At 40.6% G+C, this 23072-nt stretch overlaps 1 protein-coding gene across 12 annotated transcripts; it reads left to right on the forward strand.

The window, feature by feature from the left end:
- Positions 1–988: 988 nt before the first annotated feature.
- LOC135501218 (synaptogenesis protein syg-2-like) lies at positions 989–22513 on the forward strand. Of its 12 annotated transcripts, XM_064793156.1 has the most exons (25): positions 989–1155; positions 2192–2263; positions 2793–3047; positions 4133–4405; positions 4768–5097; positions 5754–6071; positions 6608–6880; positions 7253–7582; positions 8244–8561; positions 8981–9244; positions 9623–9913; positions 10471–10770; positions 11402–11779; positions 12482–12598; positions 12822–12893; positions 13412–13543; positions 14037–14117; positions 14490–14570; positions 15270–15350; positions 15739–15819; positions 17781–17861; positions 18394–18447; positions 18557–18799; positions 19239–19282; positions 19548–22511. In XM_064793156.1, exons 1-25 carry the CDS (start codon positions 1083–1085, stop codon positions 19614–19616), a joined length of 4611 nt encoding a protein of 1536 aa, XP_064649226.1. In that variant the 5' UTR covers positions 989–1082; the 3' UTR covers positions 19617–22511. The 12 variants fall into 12 exon arrangements, 11 of the variants coding, with proteins under 11 accessions (XP_064649226.1, XP_064649228.1, XP_064649227.1 ...); XM_064793158.1 differs by lacking the exon at positions 17781–17861 and having other exon boundaries at positions 19548–22512; XM_064793157.1 differs by lacking the exon at positions 15270–15350.
- The last annotated feature ends 559 nt before the right edge of the window (positions 22514–23072 follow it).

Raw genomic sequence — 23072 nt, forward strand, 5'->3', positions numbered from 1 at the left:
TTTAAAGTTCCGAAAGTGCCTGACCATCCAGGTTGCATCATCAAACTACAGGGTGACCCAGAATTATTTTCCTTTGGACAATAGAATTCTATTGTGTATTCATGGTGTGTTCATTGTGCGAGGGAAAATAATTCTGGGCCACCCTGTAGAATGGTCAAGTCATCAGTGAAATAGGCATGATTTCATTTTGTTTTCGGTGGATAATATCCATTTGATGTGGGTTTGACAGTTTTCTATTGATCATGACCGAGATATAACTGTTTTGTAATCATATAGGTGAGGTTACCATTGAAATGGGATGCTGGTTGGAACAATGACAGAACATTCCCTTCTATTGTATAGTTGGAATTGTCCAGATATGTCCGTGCAATTGAACTGTTCTAGGCTTGTCGACTTCGGAAACGACCTCGTGAGAATTTGGGTCCTTCTTTGAGGGATTCCTACCCTCACTCTGAACGCAAGGCGGCGATATGCAGGCTATGTACGCCAAATTAACTCGCAACCGACTTATCAAGTTAAACAAGATCCATTCCCGCGCCTTACTGTTCATTTTTGCCACCTGGAAACCTTCCCCAGGCATATCGTCCCCCGTTAACGTATTTGTCAGCACAACAGTATATACTTCCTGGTTCGGATGAATCAGTGGATTTCACAGACATGCTTCCTGGTGTCCATAATTCAAAAAGGCCTATGTTTTTTTCTATCTGTGAACAAAGTAGAATAGAAATATGATGGATTCCATGGATTATTTAGAGCACATCCTGGTAGGCCTACATTGTATAATAACGCCAATATAAATATAAAACATCAGTGCTATTCATGCTAATGTTCATGGCGGGGGGGGGGGCATACTATGAATGACGTTTTTTTCTTTCACCCAATCCGATATTATATACAAACATGATAGATGAAAAACAACTCTTTGAATTTTGATATATCTTGGTATGCTCCACGACAATTCAATCATTTTATATCGGTTAGGCCAGTAATAAGGCACACACCTTCATGTTGTCAAAATTTATAAGAGGATGATTTTGGCTTTACGAGTTAAAACGTAGGATTTTTCATGAGAACTTGGCAGCATGGAAACTGGATCAGTCCTAGCCTTCTGTATTTTCCTTGCAGTGATATTGCTCTGTCCGGTCCATGTTCTTGGTAAGTGTTCCGCGTGTAAACATGTTAAAGTTGGACATGTCTTTGGTTCCATGTTCTTCCATATTCTTGGAAGTCCTTAGAGATTGTTTCTTTATTCTTTGTAAAAAGTGTGTTAAAGGGCATGAACAGAGAGGTAGACGAAGTCACCTTACAGTAGGGAGCCCTCATCTTGCAGTACATTGTATATCGAAACTATTCATGACCGTATCTGCAATGATCCTATCACTATCACTTGTTAAAACACAACCCGGTCGCCTAACTGGCTTAGTCAGTAACCTGAAGACCGCCAAGTTGCCGATCTACCTCCTGCCTACTGTCCTCCTTTAATGCAGCAGTCCATACTTTTGGAAAGTTCTAAAGGAATGGGTTCCATCTAGGACGTTATCTTAAGCTAATTACTTCAAGGTTCCTTATTCGTAAGTATGGATTCCCATCTTCTTGGTAACACTAGTAGGAGGCTTCCCACTTCTTTTAAGAAGTGGGAAAAAGCCAAAGTTAGAGAAACCGTTAAAACGGTTTCTCTAACTTTGGCTTGATTTATCCGACAAAAGTCCGACCTTGTCCGACTTTCCTGTGAAAGGTCGGATTTTTACTGAGAATAAAGTAGGATAGTAAATATCAAAGGCCTATGTTGAATGGGGTTAATGAGGTGTGAGCCAAACACTCCTTAGTGCGAGTACTAATTAGCTCACACAATTAGGCCACAGATAGTGCAGATTATGCAGAAACTGAGAATGAAGAACCTCCCCCGAGGTGAGCCGGTTTAATTTCTTTGATTTCCTCATCTGAGGTTCAATTCCTCTCATTTCTCTATCTGCGGTTGAAATCCTCTTATTTTCTCATCTGCGCTTTCATTCTTCTAATTTTCTCATCTACTATTTGAATCATCTACTTCCTCATATGTAGTTTGATTCCTCGAATTGTGTATCTTCTGTAAGTGATTCCTCGTACATGTATTTCCTTATTTGTGGTTTCTATCCTCTAATTTCTCCACCTACTGTTTAAATCCTTTAAATGCCCCCATCTTCTTTTGAAGGAGGTCAAGCATGTCTTTCAGACACCTTCGGCCCTCGTGTCGTTAAACGAGAGGAGCCCGTTGAACTTGAAGGTAAGGCCAGGCGCGAGGCAACTATCGTGCACTAGTGGGTAACTTTTTCCGACTTCTTAACAGTTTCTTTAACTTATTCCAGATATATCCAACAGAAGTCCGACTTTGTCCGACTTTTCCCTGTGAGGTCGAATTTCTGAAAAAAAGAAAACCTGTGAAAAATACAAGGGCTTCCAAAAATAGGACATTAAAGATCAAAAGCCTATGTTGAAATGGATCAATTAACTGACTTAATTGGGTTAGCTAATTAGTATACACAGCAGTAATGTCCCCGATAACGTAAGTGTCCTTCCCTTTTGTATGGTGAGGGATTAAGGCGTGGTTCTAAATGGACCCATTGCCTTGGATACCTCAGACACTAAAAGTACATAGAATGGCCTTGTCTCCTGGACACTCTATTCTAGGATGTTTAAAACGGTTACACCGGTCCCGTGTTTTTTTTCATGCGCCAATTATTATCGAGTCTTCGATGACGGTTACTCGATTTAGAAATTTAGTCATCTCATTTTTAATGATTTGATTGTTTCAGACCGTCCAGAGCCAGAACCACCCCAAATCACCGGGTTCCCTCCAGGTCCAGTGACAGCTGGAACACAACTACGCGTTTTGTGCTTTGCCCCCGGAAACCCATACATGTACGAATGGTACAAAGATGGTAAAAAAGTAACAACATCTTCCAGTTACGATTTCCAAGTTACGAAAGAGAGTGCTGGTGGCTACTTTTGCAAGGCGGGAAGACAAACTTGTTATAGAGTCAGCAGTCGCAAGATCTTGGATGTTTATTGTGAGTACCAATCACAAGTCGCCGTTACATTTTCGATTTAGAGAAACTCTACCCCTCACACATGGGTTTCACTACCATAGACCGTTATATTGTTCAAAATAGAAAACGTTAATTTATCAAAACTTCCTGGTTCACAGACGATCGAAGTCATGGATTATGTAGCGGTCTGAAATATTACCGTATGGGAAAAGTGTCCTCACATAGATCTATATTGTATGGTGTAGATACTAGTGTATAAAGACACAATAGCCTGCAATCCCTTTATGATTAACGGCGTAAAAACCCATCATCATCATCATCGTCATCATCATCATCACAATCACCATCACCATCACCATCACCATCACCATCACCACCTTATTATTTACTGTGTCCTCCTTATGACTTTTTTCTTCTTTTTTCTACCTGGTTTAACTTAACCTTATAATTTACTGATATTATATTACACCTGTTTTTATTTGGAGTTGTCTTATAGTGCGTTCGATTTCTAGCGCAGCGCTTCGGTAGGCATCGGATCTCGCGCCTCGAGGCGTATGCCGAGTATGAATCGAGCCCGAACGCTCTCGCGCCAGGCCCGAGTAAATTTAGGGTAACGTAGCGTCACAAAGAATGACCAGACACACTACCGGATATGCGTTAACTACAAAAACGACTTACTAACCTTATTGAACAATTTGTTCACATCGAAATATCAATTTCCTCCAATAGCTACTTTATTTTTGCCAAAAAAAGTGCAGTCTGATGCAATAAACACATTTTGTGTATTTTGCAAAACCGGCATTAACAGAATCGTTTGCCATCTTTTCTCAAGGGTCACGTGCGGCGGCCATTTTATGTCGAGGTAAACCGCTCGCAGGGTCGATCACTTCAGCCTGGCGCGAGATGAGGTGCCAGCACCAAAAGGAACGCACTGGCGCTTACTCGCGATGCGCCAGTTAATTGAACACGCTATTACTATTGGTATATTCCTGGGTTGTCGGAAACCATTTGTCCAGTCCTATTTTGATATTATCTATTCCTGGCAAGACAAATCTTGCAGTGATTTCCCATGCAGCAACCGTACAAAATTGTAATCTCTATTTCAGATAAAGCCGATTCCGTCGTCGTGTCATCTGGTAAGACCTCATCCTATGCTGGAGAAAAAGACAAGTTCACATGTACAGTGACTGGAGGCAACCCCACCCCCACTGTTAAGCTCTTCTTCAAGCGATCAGGTGGTACACCAGTGGAGGTCACCCAAGGTCAGGACAGGATCATGGTCAAAGAAGACAACCAGGCCGAGTACTACTGTCAGGCGATGGTCCCTGGATATCCCACCCTCGATATGACCTCAAGTAGAAAGACCTACAATGTAACCTGTGAGTTGGTCTTTTTCACTGTACATTTCAACTGTAGTTGCCCGTGATCACGAGCACTGATTAAGGCATGGTGAGGGCATGGCGTCTTGTGAGTTTTTACAAACTTTAATTTGATCGTAGATGTTAAAATAAGAGTGACACGAATGATTTTATGCTGCGTTCATGCTAATATTGCGACGATTTATCTAGTAGTCAACATGGTCAAAGACAAATATTTTCTTAAGTCTCTTATATCAGTGGAGAATATATATATCAATAGGTTTGATCCGATGTGAAACGGAAAAAATACCCAGTATATTTTAATTAGTTATATTATATGACGTCCGTATTTCGGGTAATTTTCTCACCTCTCCTCTTTGTAGTTGCGAATACTAAAGTTTTCTTCCTGAATAACCCAACCGCTGCTGTCCAGGCCGGCCAAATGAAGAAGTTCACATGTGAGACAGATGAAAGTAACCCTATTACTTATATAAAGTGGTATCAACATATTATTGGATCATCTTGGCGAGACATCACCACCGGAATATCGACATCAGAGAGGCATGGTGTGTATGGTGGAAAGATCAGGATCAGTGTGTGGTCTGTGACAGCAACCAAGGCCATGAATGGTGCAACAGTCAGATGTTCGTCAATGTACTCATTGACGCGACATGACTTTTCAACTAATGCAGACACAACAATGCATGTAAAATGTAAGTAGACACTGGTAGACGACGTTGAAAAATAGATCCGGCCCTGCCATCTATATGCAGGATTAACAGTACTTGAATCTCTCTGCAAAAATCCGATTTGAATGCCCAATTAAACCGCATCACAACAGACATGCACCTGTCACTGAGTAAGTCGGTCGATAAAGACTGCGGATGAGTCGATCCACTATAAAATTGAGCGAGCAGATTGATTGAGCTGAACCTACCAAACTACACCTAGCTTGGTCAAGACCTTAAATCCTCTTTTGGAAGACTGCTATTTAAAAATGACCGAGTCTTGGGCAAGCAGCGACAAGGCGTTTTCGACTCAACCCGACAATGATGACGCTGACCAATTTTTCAGCGGCAGCAAACCATGAGGGTCAGCCGACAAGTATTTGATCATGCAAGACTGGCAGTGTGCCGACACTGTTTTTAACATTCAATTCCACAGGCAGACAACGGCAGGAAAAAGGACGAAGCTGACTTCAGGGATAGCATATGAGGTCAGGGCTGGATAGTTTAATAGTATGATAAAGAAGAGTACATTGACTGTGACTGCCAATAATGGCGCATTTGAGTGAATCGAATTGTGACAATTAATATTTGAACTATAGATTACATATAATTTGACAGAAATTTGTTATCGTTTCTTTTAGTCAACCCTTCAAAGATAACGATGACACAGAAGCCGCCGACATCAATAAATGAGGGTAAATCATTTAATATTGTATGCGAGACAGACAGTGCCAACCCTGTTGCTAACATCCAATTCCACAGGAAGAGAACAGAAGGAAACTGGGAGCAGCTGACATCAGGGATAACATCTGAGGTCAGGGCTGCAGAGTTCAATGGCAAGATAAGGAAGAGTACACTGACTGTGACTGCTAATAGGTTGGACACCAAGGCTGTCTTCAAGTGTGAAGTGAAGGATGGCTCATTTCAAGTGGAACAAACTGCAACAGTAAATGTCTTGTGTAAGTACTGATTTTGAATTGTAAATAGGTTGAACACCAGGCTTTTCTCACGTATGAAATGAAGAAAAGTCACACACTACCGGATGTGCGTTAACTACAAAAACGACTTACTAACCTTATTGAACAATTTGTTCACATCGAAATATCAATTTCCTCCAATAGCTACTTTATTTTTGCCAAAAAAGTGCAGTCTGATGCAACAAACACATTTCGTGTATTTCGCAAGGCCGGCATTAACAGAATCGTTTGCCATCTTTTCTCAAGGGTCACGTGCGTCGGCCATTTTATGTCGAGGTAACCCGCTCGCAGGGTCGCTCACTTCGGCCTGGCGCGAGATGAGGTGCCAGCACCAAAAAGAACGCACTGGCGCTCACTCGCGCCGCGCCAGTAATCGAACACGCTATTACTATTGGTATATTGCCGGGTTGCCGGAACCATTTGTCCAGGCCTATTTCAAAATTGTCTATTCCTTGCAAAAAAAACCTTGCAGTGATCTCCCATGCAGCAACCGTACAAAATTGTAATCTCTATTTCAGATAAAGCCGAGTCCGCCGTCGTTTCATCTGGTAAGACCTCATCCTATGCTGGAGAAAAAGACAAGTTCACATGTACAGTGACTGGAGGCAACCCCATCCCCACTGTTAAGCTCTTCTTCAAGCGATCAGGTGGTACACCAGTGGAGGTCACCCAAGGTCAGGACAGGATCATGGTCAAAGAAGACAACCAGGCCGAGTACTACTGCAAGGCGATGGTCCCTGGATATCCCACCCTCGATATGACCTCAAGAAGAAAGACCTACAATGTAACCTGTGAGTTGGTCTTTTTAACTGTACATTTCAACTGTAGTTGCTCTTGATCACGAGCACTGATTAAGCCATGGTGAGGGCCTGGCGTCTAGTGAGTTTTTACAAAATTTAATTTGATCGTAGATGTTTCATAATCATTAATAAGAGTGACGCAAACGATTTTATGCTGCGTTCATGCTAATATTGCGACGATTTATCTAGTAGTCAACATGGTCAAAGACAAATATTTTCCTAAGTCTCTTATATCAGTGGAGAATGCATATATCAATAGGTTTGATCCGATGTGAAACGGAAAAAATACTCAGTGTATTTTAATTAGTTATATTATATAACGTCCGTATTTCGGGTAATTTTCTCACCTCTCGTCTTTTGTAGTTGCGAATACTAAAGTTTCCTTCCTGAATAACCCAACCGCTGCTGTCCAGGCCGGCCAAATGAAGAAGTTCACATGTGAGACAGATGAAAGTAACCCTATCACTTATATAAAGTGGCATCAACATATTATTGGATCATCATGGCGAGACATAACCACCGGAATATCGACATCAGAGAGTAATGCTGTGTATGGTGGAAAGATCAGGATCAGTGAGTGGTCTGTGACAGCAACCAAGGCCATGAATGGTGTATCAGTCAGATGTTCGTCAAGGTACTCATTGACGGGACATGACTTTTCAACTAATGCCGACACAACAATGCATGTAAAATGTAAGTAGACACTAGTAGACGACATTGAAAAATAGATCCAGCCCTGCCATCTATATGCAGGATTAACAGCATTTGGATCTCTCTGCAAGAATCCGATTTGATGCCCAATTAAACCGCATCACAACAGACATGCACCTGTCACCGAGTAAGTCGCTCGATAAAGACTGCGGATGAGTCGATCCACTATAAAATTGACCGAGCAGATTGATTGAGCTGAACGTACCAAACTACACCCAGCTTGGTCAAGACCCTAAATCCTCTTCTTGTTTTGGAAGTCTGCTGTTTAAAAATGACCGAGTCTTTAGCAAGCCGCGACGAGGCGTTTTCGACTCAACCCGACAATGATGGCGCTGACCAATTTTTCAGCGACAGCAAACCATTAGGATCAGCCGACAAGTATTTGATCATGCAAGACTGCCAGTGTGCCGACACTGCTTTTAACATTGAATTCCACAGGCAGACAACGGCAGGAAACTGGACGAAGCTGACTTCAGGGATAGCATATGAGGTCAGGGCTGGATAGTTTAATAGTATGATAAGGAAGAGTACATTGACTGTGACTGCCAATAATGGCGCATTTAAGTGAATCGAATTGTAACAGTTAATGTTTTAACTATAGATTACATATAATTTGACAGGAATTTGTTGTCGTTTCTTTTAGTCAACCCTTCAAAGATACGGATGACACAGAAGCCACCAATATCAATAAATGAAGGTGAATCTTTCAATATTGTATGCGAGACAGACAGTGCCAACCCTGTTGCTGACATCCAATTTCACAGGAAGAGAAGGGGAGGAACCTGGGAGCAGCTGACATCAGGGATAACATCTGACGACAGGGCTGGGGAGTTCAATGGCATGATAAGGAAGAGTACAATGACTGTGACTGCGAAAAGGTTGGACACCCAGGCTGTCTTCAAGTGTGAAGTGAAGGATGGCTCATTTCAAGTGGAACAAACTGAAACAGTAAATGTCTACTGTAAGTACTGATTTTGAATTGTAAATAGGTTGAACACCATGCTTTGCTCACGTATGAAATGAAGAAAAGTTATTTTGAAGTGGGTCAAAAGGCTTATTTCAGGTGGATCAAACCTATTGTAAGTAGGCTTCAAGTGCTTTCTGACTACAACATGCTGAACAAAAATTGAGTAGTGAATACTAGTAATTTACCTCTGTGTTTTCTTCAGTTTCTTGATGAAAAAAATTATGAAAAAAAAGATAGACAAGAATTGTGACATACATTATCATTTCATTGGGAGCTATGGCTGGTCGAAATAAATTGTCATTTTCATTCGACTAGTGAACTTAAAACTTTTGATTTCTATACTAAGTTCACTGTTAATGGATGCATCATTCTTATCCCCATAAATCCGACTGACTTAACTTCCCATCCTTCAGTTCCACCAAATGTCAAGATCTCGTCCAACCCGAATCCAGTCCAAGAAGGTGATACCCTGATGTTAACCTGTACAGCTCTTGGCGGCAACCCACCTTTCTACACCTACAAGTGGTTCTACAAGGACAATGAAATACCAAATGAAACCTCAAAGGACTTCAAGATAACCGATATCAGGTACACCCAGTCTGGGACATACAAATGCCAAGCTATCAACTACTCGCCTGATGGTAAAGCCGATGGTAGTTTGGATATAGATACTCAGTGTAAGTACATTGCATTGTCAATTCGATCATAGGTTAATTAGGTATCATTAGTTCTATATTACGAGATAGTCACGATCATCTTGCGATTGAATACCTATCAACTGTCTCAAGTTATTTTGAATTTGCCCCTGCCCCATTCAACGGCTCAAAGCCTCAACATCACTTGATGACATTTTTGTGCAGATAACTAGTCGCAGATGATATGTTATAAACGGTCGGAATACTGTCATGGTTTTTTCCCTTTTTTAAAGCCGATTCTAAAACTCTACTGGTTGGACTTTTCTGTCAAAAGGCCGGATGAAATAATCTCATCCGAGCCGGTGACAAGGCTTAGGCGCTCATGCAGTTTACTTATTGCCTTTCAATCTCAATTTTCAGATAAGGCAAAATGGAACCCCGAACTTCCCGAAGTCTTCACTGTAGCCAGTACACCCTACTCACCAATGGAGCTCGTTCTCCATGTGATTGCAAACCCTTCACCTACAAATGTCACTTGGTTCTTCCCAAACATGACAACAATTGGGGGAGATTTTGTGGCGGCCAAAGTGAATGATACGACATACACTTTGAACAAGGCGTCTATCGGGGTTAACGACTATGGAAACTACATTGTTAATGTGACAAATGATGCTGGAATTTCAACGTTTAATTTTGAACAACAGGGAGCTGGTAGGTTAACAATGAGATAGAACAATAATCATTGGTAAATTAATCAATACAACATACGTTTTTAGTTGATTTGTAATGACACGAGGGGGCATTTCAGCCCCGAGATGAAACTTTACGCAGCTGGAGAGTCTCTCTCTTCATCACATAAAAAGTTGTCTGACCAGGGGTTGAACCCATGACCTTGAGGTAGCAGGTGAGGATGCAAATATTGAATACCAACTTTATCTCCATTGCAACTCTTGACAGTCTTGTTGGTGTTGTCTTTGGAAACTGCTGATGCGCAATCATGATATACATACGGTTAGTTTTGTAATAATTGTTTAGATAAATGAATTGTGAGTTTTAAAAAATTATAAGGAGGCCTTATACTTGCATCCGAGTGGTCAATACGTATCCCTTTCAGTTGGGATGCTTATTAAATATTATCTGACACTCCAAAAGCGAGAGAGAGGAATGGGGTAGACTGCTAAATGAATTTAGGGTAACGTTACAATATTCCCCTACCTCAAAAGTTGTTCGATCTGATTATAGCATCATCTCCATTGCTCTCGTTCTAGGACCCCCGCATTTACCTTGCTGTCCTGCACTAGAGGACGCAACTGCGGTGTCCTTGACCTTGATCTTCATGAGTAACTTCACTGGCGGATCCGTCCAGACATTCACAATTGAGAACAAAAAATCTGCTTTGAACGTATGGGACACAGCTGTCAAGGATATTGCTGATCCTGGTACTGGGAATAACGTCGTCCAGAAGATATCCGGTCTAGGAAGTGATACAAAGTATATGGTTCGTGTGAAGGCAACCAATGATGATGGTGAAAGTGGTTATGGGAAAATCCTTGAAGCGAAAACTGAAGGTAACCTTACTTTCGCTCAATCAAGTTGGAATCAAATTGTTTGATTCAGTTAATGATAATTGATGTCCACTCAAATAAGTCAAATTAATCGATTAATCGATCAATCCATTAGTCAATTAAGCAATCATTCATTTGCAGTAAAATATCTGACTTAATATAGCGTCTGAATTCACATTCCCACTGGCGATTGGGCCCGAGATGGAGTCCCTAGGCTAATGAACCCGATTGGCGCCTCAACTTAATAGCTCGTAAAAACTCTCCTCCGGCCCGCGGCATTGGATTAGGAATACTCCCTGCACGGAGAACAACACCACAACGTGGAGAGGGAATACTGAAGATAAGGAACTGAGTCCAACAACCTTTTTGGGAGAAATGTGTTGTGTATTTACCCTTAATTCGCCATAATATGGTAAAACTGATTTTAATCCTGTTGGTAATGTAATATTTCAGGTTTTTCTTAAAAAGCAAGAACAAGAAAAAAACATTATAAAACTCTTCCCATTTTCGCCAAAAATGCAACTTATGACTACGCGCTAGTATTTCTGACTGTGGCACTTTATTCAGCAAAACGTTTTTATGCCAAATGTGGTAAATTAAAAGCGTCATGCGTCTTTCTGTTACAATATTGCAGTTGCACCACATGTCACGTTAACCGTGGAACGCAAGGACAACCAGGTGACCGTTTCATGGACCAAACTCTTAAAGGAGTACACACAGATCCAAATCAGGTTTTGCCCGGAGGAAGGAGGAAGTTGTGGCTATCATGTTGTCGCTGACCCAACAAGCCTCACGAGCAGCTTCATGGTCAATGAGGGCACAATTTACAGCTATTATATGATGATATTCGACGGTGAGGATGTAGTTTTCGATTCGGCGGCCGTGAAGGTGGCTACATCTGGTCCGCTTACCGCGGCAATAGGGGGCGTAATAGGAGGCTTTCTATTTCTCCTGGTCATCGTGGTCGTGTTGGCGGCGGTGTTCATACTTAAGAAGAGACGGGCAGAGCAAGGTAAATCAGACATGTAGAAACAAACGATACAGATAACAAATATAGGCCCTACTCTCTGACAGGGATATACTTGTAATATGTTCTCTCACGGCCTATTTCCACATCAGCAATTTACGCCGCTATTGCAGTTTGTTTGGCCGACAGTTATTGGACCTGGATGGTTTATGGAGTGCACACATAGTACAGTTCAACTGCACATGTATATCACAGTGGTCATTGTGGCAGCGCACACATAGTACATTTCAACTGCACATGTATAACACAGTGGCCATTGTGGCAGCGCACACATAGGACAGTTAAACTGCACATGTATATCACAGTGGTCATTGTGGCAGCGCACACATAGTTCAGTTCAACTGCACATGTATATCACAGTGGTCATTGTGGCAGCGCACACATATAGTACAGTTCAACTGTAATGTATATCACAGTATGGGATGAACACGCGTAGTTATCGTCATCGATCCTGGGGAAAACCTCATGTTAATTAATGTTTGCTCATTATGCGCGGAAATCGAGCGGGCCGGAGAAGCCTCGATTTCCCTCACGATGATATACCGTGGTCGGATGGGTCATGAATTGCAATATATATATGCAGCTCATTTCTTTTTTATTCATGATTTTATCTGTTCCGCGCCTTCAGCAGTTGAAAAGTTGAACATTTCTCACCGGTATCTCCATCGCTTTAACTTCTGATTTCAGACAGAGACAGACGTACGGCTGGAGGAGATGCTGCGGGGCTGTCCAGCACTCGCCAATCCCCTGACCCTCGTTTCCACGATCATATTTACGTCAATGTCGACAACATTCCATTGGAAAGTATGTTTACATTTTCCACATTATAGACAGAGTTAGCTCAACTGACAGAGTATCTGATGAAAACGTCTCGCTAGTATTCAAAAGGCTGGGCGGTGGTATACCCCTATGCCGAACCGGAGAGATCATTGCCGTTATGTATCAAAAATATAATGAGGACATGGGATATTCACAAGATAAGGACTATTTGGCTAATCATGATGGAGTGAAATAATTCTCCTTTCAGGTGATGCTGCTCCCCCAAACCTAAACGAACCAGATTATGTCAACTGGCAGCCTCGAAAGTTACCTGTGCAAGGTAACCAAGGCTACTATAATACTGCACGCCATGAGGGATCATGAACTGATTCCTTTTTGAAGTAGGATGTTGTCAAGATGATATGAGGCACACTGTTAATATTCAACAAGTTGGTCTAAAAATAATGTAAATCAATTCTGTGCCAGAAAGTATATCATGTCATGTTTGATTGAGGCGTCGGAGATTATATTCTCAGAATAACAACAATCCCCCACGTTGATTCTTCAAATTCCCTTATCTTTATAGGGTCCTGAAATTCTTCTCATCGGCGATGCTTAATCCTCGTCTACGGCCCTCCAATTTTCTGACTACAGTCCTCCAATTTCCTCACATACATAGTCCTTTAACCTCCTCACTGCGGTCATCAACCTTCATCCACGGTCCTCAAATATCCCCATCTGTAATGTAGTCTTTGAATTTCCTAATCTGCAGTCCTCAACATTTCTCATCTGTGGTTCGATTTATCATATTTTACTCACCTGCGGTTTGATTCCTCCAATATGCCACCCTTCATTCAGGAGATGGTGCAGATTCTACAGAACCTGAGAATGAAGAACCTCCCCTAGGTGAGCCGGGAACACGAGAAAACTATCTTCGAGAAAGAAAGAAAGTATATGTCGACACTGAACCTCTAGAACCATCTGTACAAGGTAACTAACCTAGGCCAACTATATGATTTCAAAATGTCTACACTCCAGCACAGAAGGAACGACAGAGTTTGTACTATCTAATAACAGAACACGAAGATGATCAGATATTCGTTTCTTAGATATACAGATGATGTACTGTTTAATTAACCAAAGTAGCTATAATTGAGGCAAGATCATTCATGAGGCGTCTAAGACTTCAACAAATCAAACAGCTCCAATCCTTATCTTATCTGTTGTCTGATTCCTCTTATGAAAATGTATCCTTTGCGGTTTGACTCTTTTGATTTCCTCATTTGTGGTGTGATTCCTTTGATTGCCACATATGAGGTTAGTCAATCTGCAGTTTGAATCCTCTTATTTTCTTATCTGCGGTTCGATTCCTCTCATTTTTATCCTCTGTAATTGATTCAACCTTTTTTTCATCTGCTGCTTAAATCCTCAAATTTCCCCACCTCCTGTTTAAATTCGTTAATATTTCCATCCACCTTTTAAGGAGGTGGAACAAGTTTGGCAGAGCCCAAGTATGACGAACCTCGTCAAGATCCACCAGGAGACCAACAGGAGCACGTTGATGGTAAGGCCGGGCGCGAGGCAACTGTCATGCACTGGTAGGAGGCTTTTTCCGACTTCTTAACAGCTTCTTTCACTTAATCCTGATTTATCCGACAGAAGTCCGAGATTGTCCGACTTTTCCCTGTAAGGTCGGATTTCTTAAAAACCTGTGAAAAATAATAGGTTTGCCCAAAATAGGACATTAAAGATCGAGGCCTTTGTTGAATGGGTGAGTGAGCTAGTTAGTATTTACACTTTGGGTCACTCTGTGTGTTTGGCTCACACCTCATCAACCCCATCCAACAAAGGTATTTGATCTTTGTAACCCGAATTAGGGAAGCCCCGATATTTTTCACAGGTTTGAATTTGTTAATATTCCCATCCACTTTTTCAGGAGGTGGTACACGTTTGGCAGAGCCCGAGAATGACGAACCTTGTCAAGATCCACCAGGAGACCAACAGGAGCACGTTGAAGGTAAGGCCGGGCGCGAGGCAACTGTCATGCACTAGTAGGAGGCTTTTTCCGATTTCTTAACAGCTTCTTTAGCTTAATCCTGATTTATCTGACACAATACAAACAACTCCAATCCTTATCTTATCTGTTGTCGGATTCCTCCTTTGAAAATGTATTCTTTGCGTTTCGACTCTTTTGATTTCCTCATTTGTGGTGTGATTCCTTTGATTGCCACATATGAGGTTAATCAATTTGCAGTTGGAACCCTCTAATTTTTTTATCTGCGGTTGTGATCAAGGGCACCCTGCTTGACGATATTCGCCAGTTCAACCTCTCGGCTGCTGGTGTTGCTCTGCGTGAGACTCCCCGGGTGACTTTGGGTGGTCGCCGAGCTGGAGTAGACGGTGTAGAGGACACTCTCGCTGATCTGCTCCAGCGCGACGACTACTGCTTCCCCAGGTCGGAGTCTCACCGCATGGCGTGCCAGCTGCTGAGGGTAGACTTCGGCCGTCCGTAGCCGGATTCCCTTTTGTCTGTGATACTTGTAACTGCCAGTGTTTTGTAACGTTTTTTATGTACATGTAATTCCATTATTTTCCCCAATCATGGGGGTTAATAAATTATCTTATTTTATCTTATCTTATCTTATTGCCCGAGTTAGGGAAGCCCAGATATTTTTCACAGGTTTGAATTGGTTAATATTCCCATCCACTTTTTAAGGAGGTGGTACAGGTTTAGCAGAGCCCGAGTATGAAGAACCTCGTCAAGATCCACCAGGAGACCAACAGGAGCACGTTGAAGGTAAGGCCGGGCGCTGGGCAACTGTCATGCACTAGTAGGAGGCTTTTTCCGACTTCTTAACAGCTTCTTTAGCTTAATCCTGATTTATCTGACACAATACAAACAACTCCAATCCTTATCTTATCTGTTGTCGGATTCCTCTTATGAAAATGTATCCTTTGCGGTTTGACTCTTTTGATTTCCTCATTTGTGGTGTGATTCCTTTGATTGCCACATATGAGGTTAGTCAATAAACAGTTTGAATCCTCTTATTTTCTTATCTGCGGTTCGATTCCTCTCATTTTTTATCCTCTGTAATTGATTCAATCTTTTTCTCATCTGCTGCTTGAATCCTTAAATTTTCCCGCCTCCTGTTTAAATTTGTTGATATTCCCATCCAATTTTTAAGGAGGTGGTACAGGTTTAGCAGAGCCCGAATATGACGAACCTCGTCAAGATCCACCAGGAGACCAACAGGAGCACGTTGAAGGTAAGGCCGGGCGCGAGGCAACTGCCATGCACTAGTAGGAGGCTTTTTCCGACTTCTTAACAGCTTCTTTAACTTAATCCTGATTTATCCGACAGAAATCTGAGATTGTCCGACTTTTCCCTGTAAGGTCGGATTTCTTTTAAAACCTGTGAAAAATAATAGGTCTGCCCAAAATAGGGCTTAAAGATCGAGGCCTTTGTTTAATGGGTGAGTGAGCTAGTTAGTATTCACACTTAGGGTCACTCTGAGTGTTTGGCTCACACCTCATCAACCCCATCCAACAAAGGTATTTGATTTTTGTTACCCGAATTAGGGAAGCCCCGATATTTTTCAGAGGTTTTAATTCGTTGATATTCCCATCCACTTTTTAAGGAGGTGGTACACGTCTGGCAGAAGATGCAACTGTCATGCACTAGTAGGAGACTTTTCCGACTTCTTAACAGCTTCTTTAACTTAATCCTGATTTATCTGACAGAAGTCCGATATTGTCCGACTTTTTCATGTAAGGTCGGATTTCTTTAAAAACCTGTGAAAAATAATAGGTCTACCCAAAATAGAGCATAAAGCTCTGTACACACTGACAACATTTTGGGAAACATGTTGGCCAACATGTTGTCCAGGTGCGATGTTATCGAAAATTTGGCCCTGTATACACATGACAACATTCGACAACATGTTGGGCAACTTGTTGTCGAATGTTTCCGAGAAATAAGGATTTTTGAGGGAATATTTTGGAGGGAAATTCATAAACAATGGAACATTCCAAGAGAAGAAGATGTATTGTCGGTGGCTCTGCCATAATTTTACGTATCCTGATTGAAAGACGGCGAAGAAGACGTAAAGATGAGAAAAGAGTGTGGACAAGACCATGGATTTATATGAGACACCAGCATGGGGCAAATTTTGTAGCTATTTCTAGAATAGCAGCTTTCTTTTTGTTCTTGTCTTTATATTCCCTGGATGTTACATCCCATAAACAGGCACAACTTTCCCATACTGCAATAAGTTGTTCAACTTCACTCAGTAACCATTCCTTGCTTGAGGCTGCCATTTTGACTACATCACATGGCTTAATGTAGATCATGTGATTTGTGGCCTATTTCTGATTGGACAAAACTCGACAACATCATTAGCATCTCGGCAACAAAATTGATTTTGTATTATTTCGACAACATTTGAGCAACATTTGGCCAACATGTTACCGAATGTTTCCGAATGTTTCCGAACTGTACACACTGCCAACATTTTCGATAACATCCCACCTGGACAACATGTTGGCCAACATGTTTCCCAAAATGTTGTCAGTGTGTACAGAGCTTTAAAGATCGAGGTCTTGGTTGAATGGGTGAGTGTGCTAATCAGTATTTACACTTAGGGTCACTCTGAATGTTTGGCTCACACCTCATCAACCCCATCCAACAAAGGTATTTGATCTCACCTTTGGTCTTGAATGCCAATACATCTCTTCAACAGACCTTCGAAGGCTGAACACCACTCAGGGTAATTTTATCAAATGTCTTAATGGTATAGGGAAACGATCCCGCCATTCCAAATTATTACGTGCATTGGATATACCCCGTATCTCAGATGTAGTTAAACGAAATAAGGTCTCCTTTTATGCAAGGATTTTTAAGTATGATTCCCCAGTGCGCCAACTTAATATTCAACTGTTAGGAAACTTTTTGGCCACTGGGGTTGTGATCAAGGGCACCCTGCTTGACGTGCCAGCTGCTGAGGGTAGACTTCGGCCGTCCGTAGCCGGATTCCCTTTTGTCTGTGATACTTGTAACTGCCAGTGTTTTGTAACGTTTTTTATGTACATGTAATTCCATTATTTTCCCCAATCATGGGGGTTAATAAATTATCTTATCTTATCTTATCTTATCTTATTGCCCGAATTAGGGAAGCCCCGATATTTTTCACAGGTTTGAATTCGTTATTATTCCCATCCACTTTTTAAGGAGGTGGTACACGTTTGGCAGAGCCCGATCATGGCGAACCTTGTCAAGATCCACCAGGAGACCGACAGGAGCACGTTGAAGGTAAGGCCGGGCGAGAGGCAACTGTCATACACTAGTATGAGGCTTTTTCCGACTTTTTAACAGCTTCTTTAACTTAATCCTGATTTATCCGACAGAAGTCCGAGATTGTCCGACTTTTCCCTGTAAGGTCGGATTTTTTTTAAACCAGTGAAAATAATAGGTCTGCCCAAAATAGGACATTAAAGATCGAGGCCTTTGTTGAATGGGTGAGTGAGCTAGTTAGTATTCACACTTTGGGTCACTCTGATCGAGTGTTTGACTCACACCTCATCAACCCCATCCAACAAAGGTATTTGATCTTTATTGCCGGAATTAGGGGAGCCCCGATATTTTTCACAGGTATTTAAAGAATCCGACAACTTATAAAGGCAGGTGCCAGATAGGCCAAGTTTCCAAAGGTAGCCGTCAGCTGTCTCTGGAATACATATCCTAGTACATCAGCACGATTCATGAGAGTGTTGTGTTATATAGTTAGCGACCACCTGATTTTGAATTAGAAAGTGTAAATCCAATTATTCTGATCTGATTTCAGAGGTGATACACGATGATGCCAAATTGATTCCAGTGGCCCAGAAGAAAATTGAAGGTGAGTGAAGTGAAAGTCAGGAGAAATAACTTATTTCGACATCCAAGGTCTCGACATCGTTCTGCCATTGGTATTTACCTTTTTCTATTAACTCAGTCCCTACTTACAGATATATCCGTGGAAGATTTCAAGCAATGGCTCCTTTTGAAAGAAGTGACAGGCTCAACTTACCAAGTCCTCGCAAAGAACGGGTTGAACAAGGCCGTTATCTTCGCCTTACTTGAACGGGAAGATCTCAAGGCACTCCCTATCGAGCCGCTTGGACAAGAGATCCTCGTTCGAAACCTGGTGGAAAGTTTTCAATCGGGGGCGAAGGCCTGGAAGGGCGATGGGCAAAGAGCGTCATCAGGAGGTAAGGCTGCCAACAAGGGCGATCTTTAAAAAAATACAGTTATCCGCGAAAGCAATCCGCAATCGTATAGCTCTATGGAGGCAGGCAGTTAAGAGTCACTGAGAAACGTGTATTTCAGGCCGTAGTGACTGATATTTTTGCCTCATTTTATGCTTAAAAGGGACGATGTCCACTTCCCCCCCCCCCCGACAAATAGATAGCTGTCGGAAACGGTGACAGATTTTTTTATTAGGATTGACTTTGGCCTTTTTGTAACTAAATTTGTTCAGAAACCATGGCTCGAACACCGTTTTTTAACATGTTGTCAATGATGATTAAGTTTGGCAACATAAAAAGTGCATGGACCCTTGCGCAACAACAGCAGGGGTCAATCGCAGGCTCCCTATCAATTTTTTCACATGATATGCCACATGTTGTATTTTTTCCCATCTCATTTCAGATGATGAGGACGTAGACAATCCTTATGAAGAATTGAATATCACGGTAAGCGAAACTTGGAAGTCGATAGTTTAGTCGAGTAAAATTTGCATGTTAGGTCCGTCCGGTCGCAGCTCTGTTTCAGTTGAAGCCATATGCCGATGGAGAGCAGTTGCCCGTCTCTGTATTCTGGAGTCCTTGGCAACATACTAGTAGTAAAAAATCTGATAGACTAGAGTAAATAGGCTTTTTACGCTTCTTTTCTGTATTCACTAGTAGAAATATTTTGGGCATTCTCCAATTCTTACAAAATCCTTTTTTGTCGTTTCAGCCTGATGTATTGGCTGCCCGAGACTACACTCAGCTAAAATCCTGGCGGTTAAGTCGAGCTGACAGCTAGCCGCCATGCGTAGTTCAGAGGGTTGTTGGTGGATGATTCCATTCCTATATAGGCCAACACATATTTGACATTTGTATCCTAGAACTCTTTTGATGACTTTGCCTCGAAATCAGCGCCACGATCGGCAGAGGTTGGGACAAAATTTCCAGATTTTATCTGCAGTTACACATCCAGAATATTTTAATCTGTTATGCGCAGGCGTAACCGGATACAAATTCTGGAAATTGAGTTCCAACTTCTGTCGATCGTGACGTTGATTTTGAGCCCTCAACGTACTTTCGAATCTCTGAGATGCCAAAATATGCACTCAGCATGTCTTCGCCCAAGAGTAGCGCATATACTCTGCGTAGTTGGCCTCGTCACCTATGAAATCGGGCTGCATCGGAGGCATATAACTGTATATGGCGTAGGGATGAAAGAGTCTCGACTCTCAAGATAACATAACAATTGGGTCGTGATGCCAATAAAACTGTAGCACCACTGTTACAACCACCAATGTAAAAATCAACGCTCAATGTATAATAATGTATAATATCCACGCTTAATGTGAGAACTTTTTTTAACGCCTAATGTACGAACTTTCAAGTTAGAGTCATGTTTTTAATTTATTTCATTCCCTCTGGAAAAAAAAATCCCCTCAACGAAAACTATCCACAGAATGAATGATCAGTGCCCCTGAATATGAGTAAAACAGAATTACTCATGTTCAGGAGGGACTCCAACATATTGGTTGAAGTCATGAAAGTAAAGGGCCTCCTGAATATGAGTAAAACAGAAAAAACACTTAAAGTGATGGATGTTTGGTAAAACAGAATACCCATATTGAGGAAGAACTATAAATCATTGTAGATGTTTGGTTAAAAATTGCATGGTCTTCTGAATATAAGTAAAACAATTACTCATAATTCAGGAATGACTCCAACATATTGGTTGAAAAGTGCAGGACCTCCTGAATATGAATAAAACAGAATTACTCATTTTCAGGACAAAGAGGGCAAGATTATTGGTAAAAAAATGTCTGGGCTACTGAAATAATAATGTGGTTTAGCTGATAACCTTTACTTTGGATTTTGTAAATGATTATTGAAAATCATTCGAAATTTTTTTGTACTACGAAAATTGTGAATTCTGTACGTGATTGTTATTATTATGTACTTAGATTTGATGAATAAAATTGTCATAGTGTTTATATAAAAAGTTTTTTTTCTTTAGAATAACTGCGATTTGCAGCCCTTGAACAGTTGACTTTGCAACTTCATTTGATAAAGTTTTGAAAAGAAAAATACCTTATTCATTTTCATTCTTCGACCTTTCACCAGATGAACTTTTATACACAGATAATCTTGTCAAGAGCGTTAAATGATAATTTTGCATTAAAAGTGCATAATATTCATCTGGTATTTCAACATAATTTTAAGGATAAAAGAATGCTTCGACTTTTACAGCATTATTTGATTAAATTTCTGTGAAAAATAGCCAATAAAATCAAAGGAAAAAAATATATTTGGTTTACAGGACTTTAAAATATGATCAGTTTATATTAATCGGCTATAATAGATCCAAAAGATTATGTAAAAAAAACAAGCATGCTGTTAGCAATGAAGAAAAACTGGTTAAAAATATGTTCAGAAAATAAGAAGCTACCTGAGCCAATTTTTACCAAATATGGCGAATCTTATATGGCCAGAGACCTCTATTAGCCAGCGTGTACATTCTGTGTACATTTTAATGAATATAGGTTGGTGAAAAAAGTACACCAAGGGTGCTTTAATTCCCACCAAATTTTATATGTGTTTTGAAGAGGCTTTTATCGAAATAATAGTAAAAATTAAAAACATTTCAATACCGATTCCCTGAGAAAAATTGATTTGTGTACAGCATTGCCATCAAATCGTCACTCGCGGACTGATATGGGCCTATCAGAATACAAGTTCTAAACTGGCCAGTGAGACAATATTTCCTTATATTAATTATCAAAAAGTACATACCCGTTATGGCCTGGCTCTGTAGATTAGGAATCCACCAAATATTGAAGAATAAATCCACTTTCACCCATCACAGTCATGTATTTACCACAGCTTCACAGTTCAGTACGGACCCACACTTCCGCCTGTGGATGAATAGATGTCTCTGCCCTGTAGATGTTTGGTTAAAGAGACAAGACCACAATTGATTTTTTAAGCCTTTTAGCAGTTAAATTGTCAATGTTTGACCGCGACGCATCAAATACTGCGTGGGGTTGTGAATCTGAAATTTAGATATGATATTCCGGACAGTCGGGCAAGTAAATGGTGAAAAATAAACTGGTAGTTGCAAGACCACGGAAATTTTTTGATAATCGACAAATTAGACAGACATTGATATTTCCACTCTTTTCAGCCAACTGGCAGAAAAATCTCAAAACACGCCCCCTATTACCCAATTAGCAAAATTCGAAATTAATTTTTTCATCAAATAATTTCTTTATATCTGTAGACTTGCCACAACAAATATTTTTTCAATACCTCTCCAAATATGTACTTGAGAGTTAAAAACATGCACTCGTCTAATTGATAGGCCTCGACCCTCCAACCTATGAATATTCATTAGTGGTCTTGTCTCTAAAAAGTGCATGGCCTCCTGAATATGAGTAAAACATAATTACTCATCTTCAGGAACGATTCCAACTTACTGGACAAAAAGTGCAGGGCCTTCTGAATATGAGTAAAAAATTCTCATAATTCAGGAATGACTCCAACTTATTGGTTGAAAAGTGCAGGACCACATGAATATGAGTAAAACAGAATTACTCATTTTCAGGTTGATGAGGTTAAGATTATTGGTAAAAAAATGACTGGCCTCCTGAGAACCTTCACTTGGGATTTTGTAAATGATTATTGAAAATCATTCGAATTTTTTTTATACTACGAAAATTGTGAATTCTGTACGTGATTGTTATAATTATGTACTTAGATTTGATGAATAAAATTGTCATAGTGTTAAAATAAAAACGATTTTTTTTCCTTTAGTATAACTGCGATTTGCAGCCCTTGAACAGTTGACTTTGCAACTTCATTTGATTAAGTTTTGAAAAGAAATATACCTTATTCATTTTCATTCTTCGACATTTCACCAGATGAACTTTTATACACAGATAATCTTGTCAAGAGCGTTAAATGATAATTTTGGATTTAAAATTGCATAATGTTCATCTGGTATTTCAGCATAATTTTTAGGATAAAAGAATGCTTCGACTTTTACAGAAATATTTGATTAAATTTCTGTGAAAAATAGCCAATAAAAGGGAAAAAGATGTTTGGTTTATAGGACTTTAGAATATGATTAGATCAGTTTATATGAATCGGCTATAATAGATCCAAAAGATTATGTAAAAAAACAGGCATGCTGTTAGCAATGAGGAAAAACTGGTTAAAAATATGTTCAGAAAATAAGAAGATACCTGAGCCAATTTTTACC

This window comes from Lineus longissimus, chromosome 17 (assembly GCF_910592395.1).
Source record: "Lineus longissimus chromosome 17, tnLinLong1.2, whole genome shotgun sequence".
NCBI lineage: Eukaryota > Metazoa > Nemertea > Pilidiophora > Heteronemertea > Lineidae > Lineus > Lineus longissimus.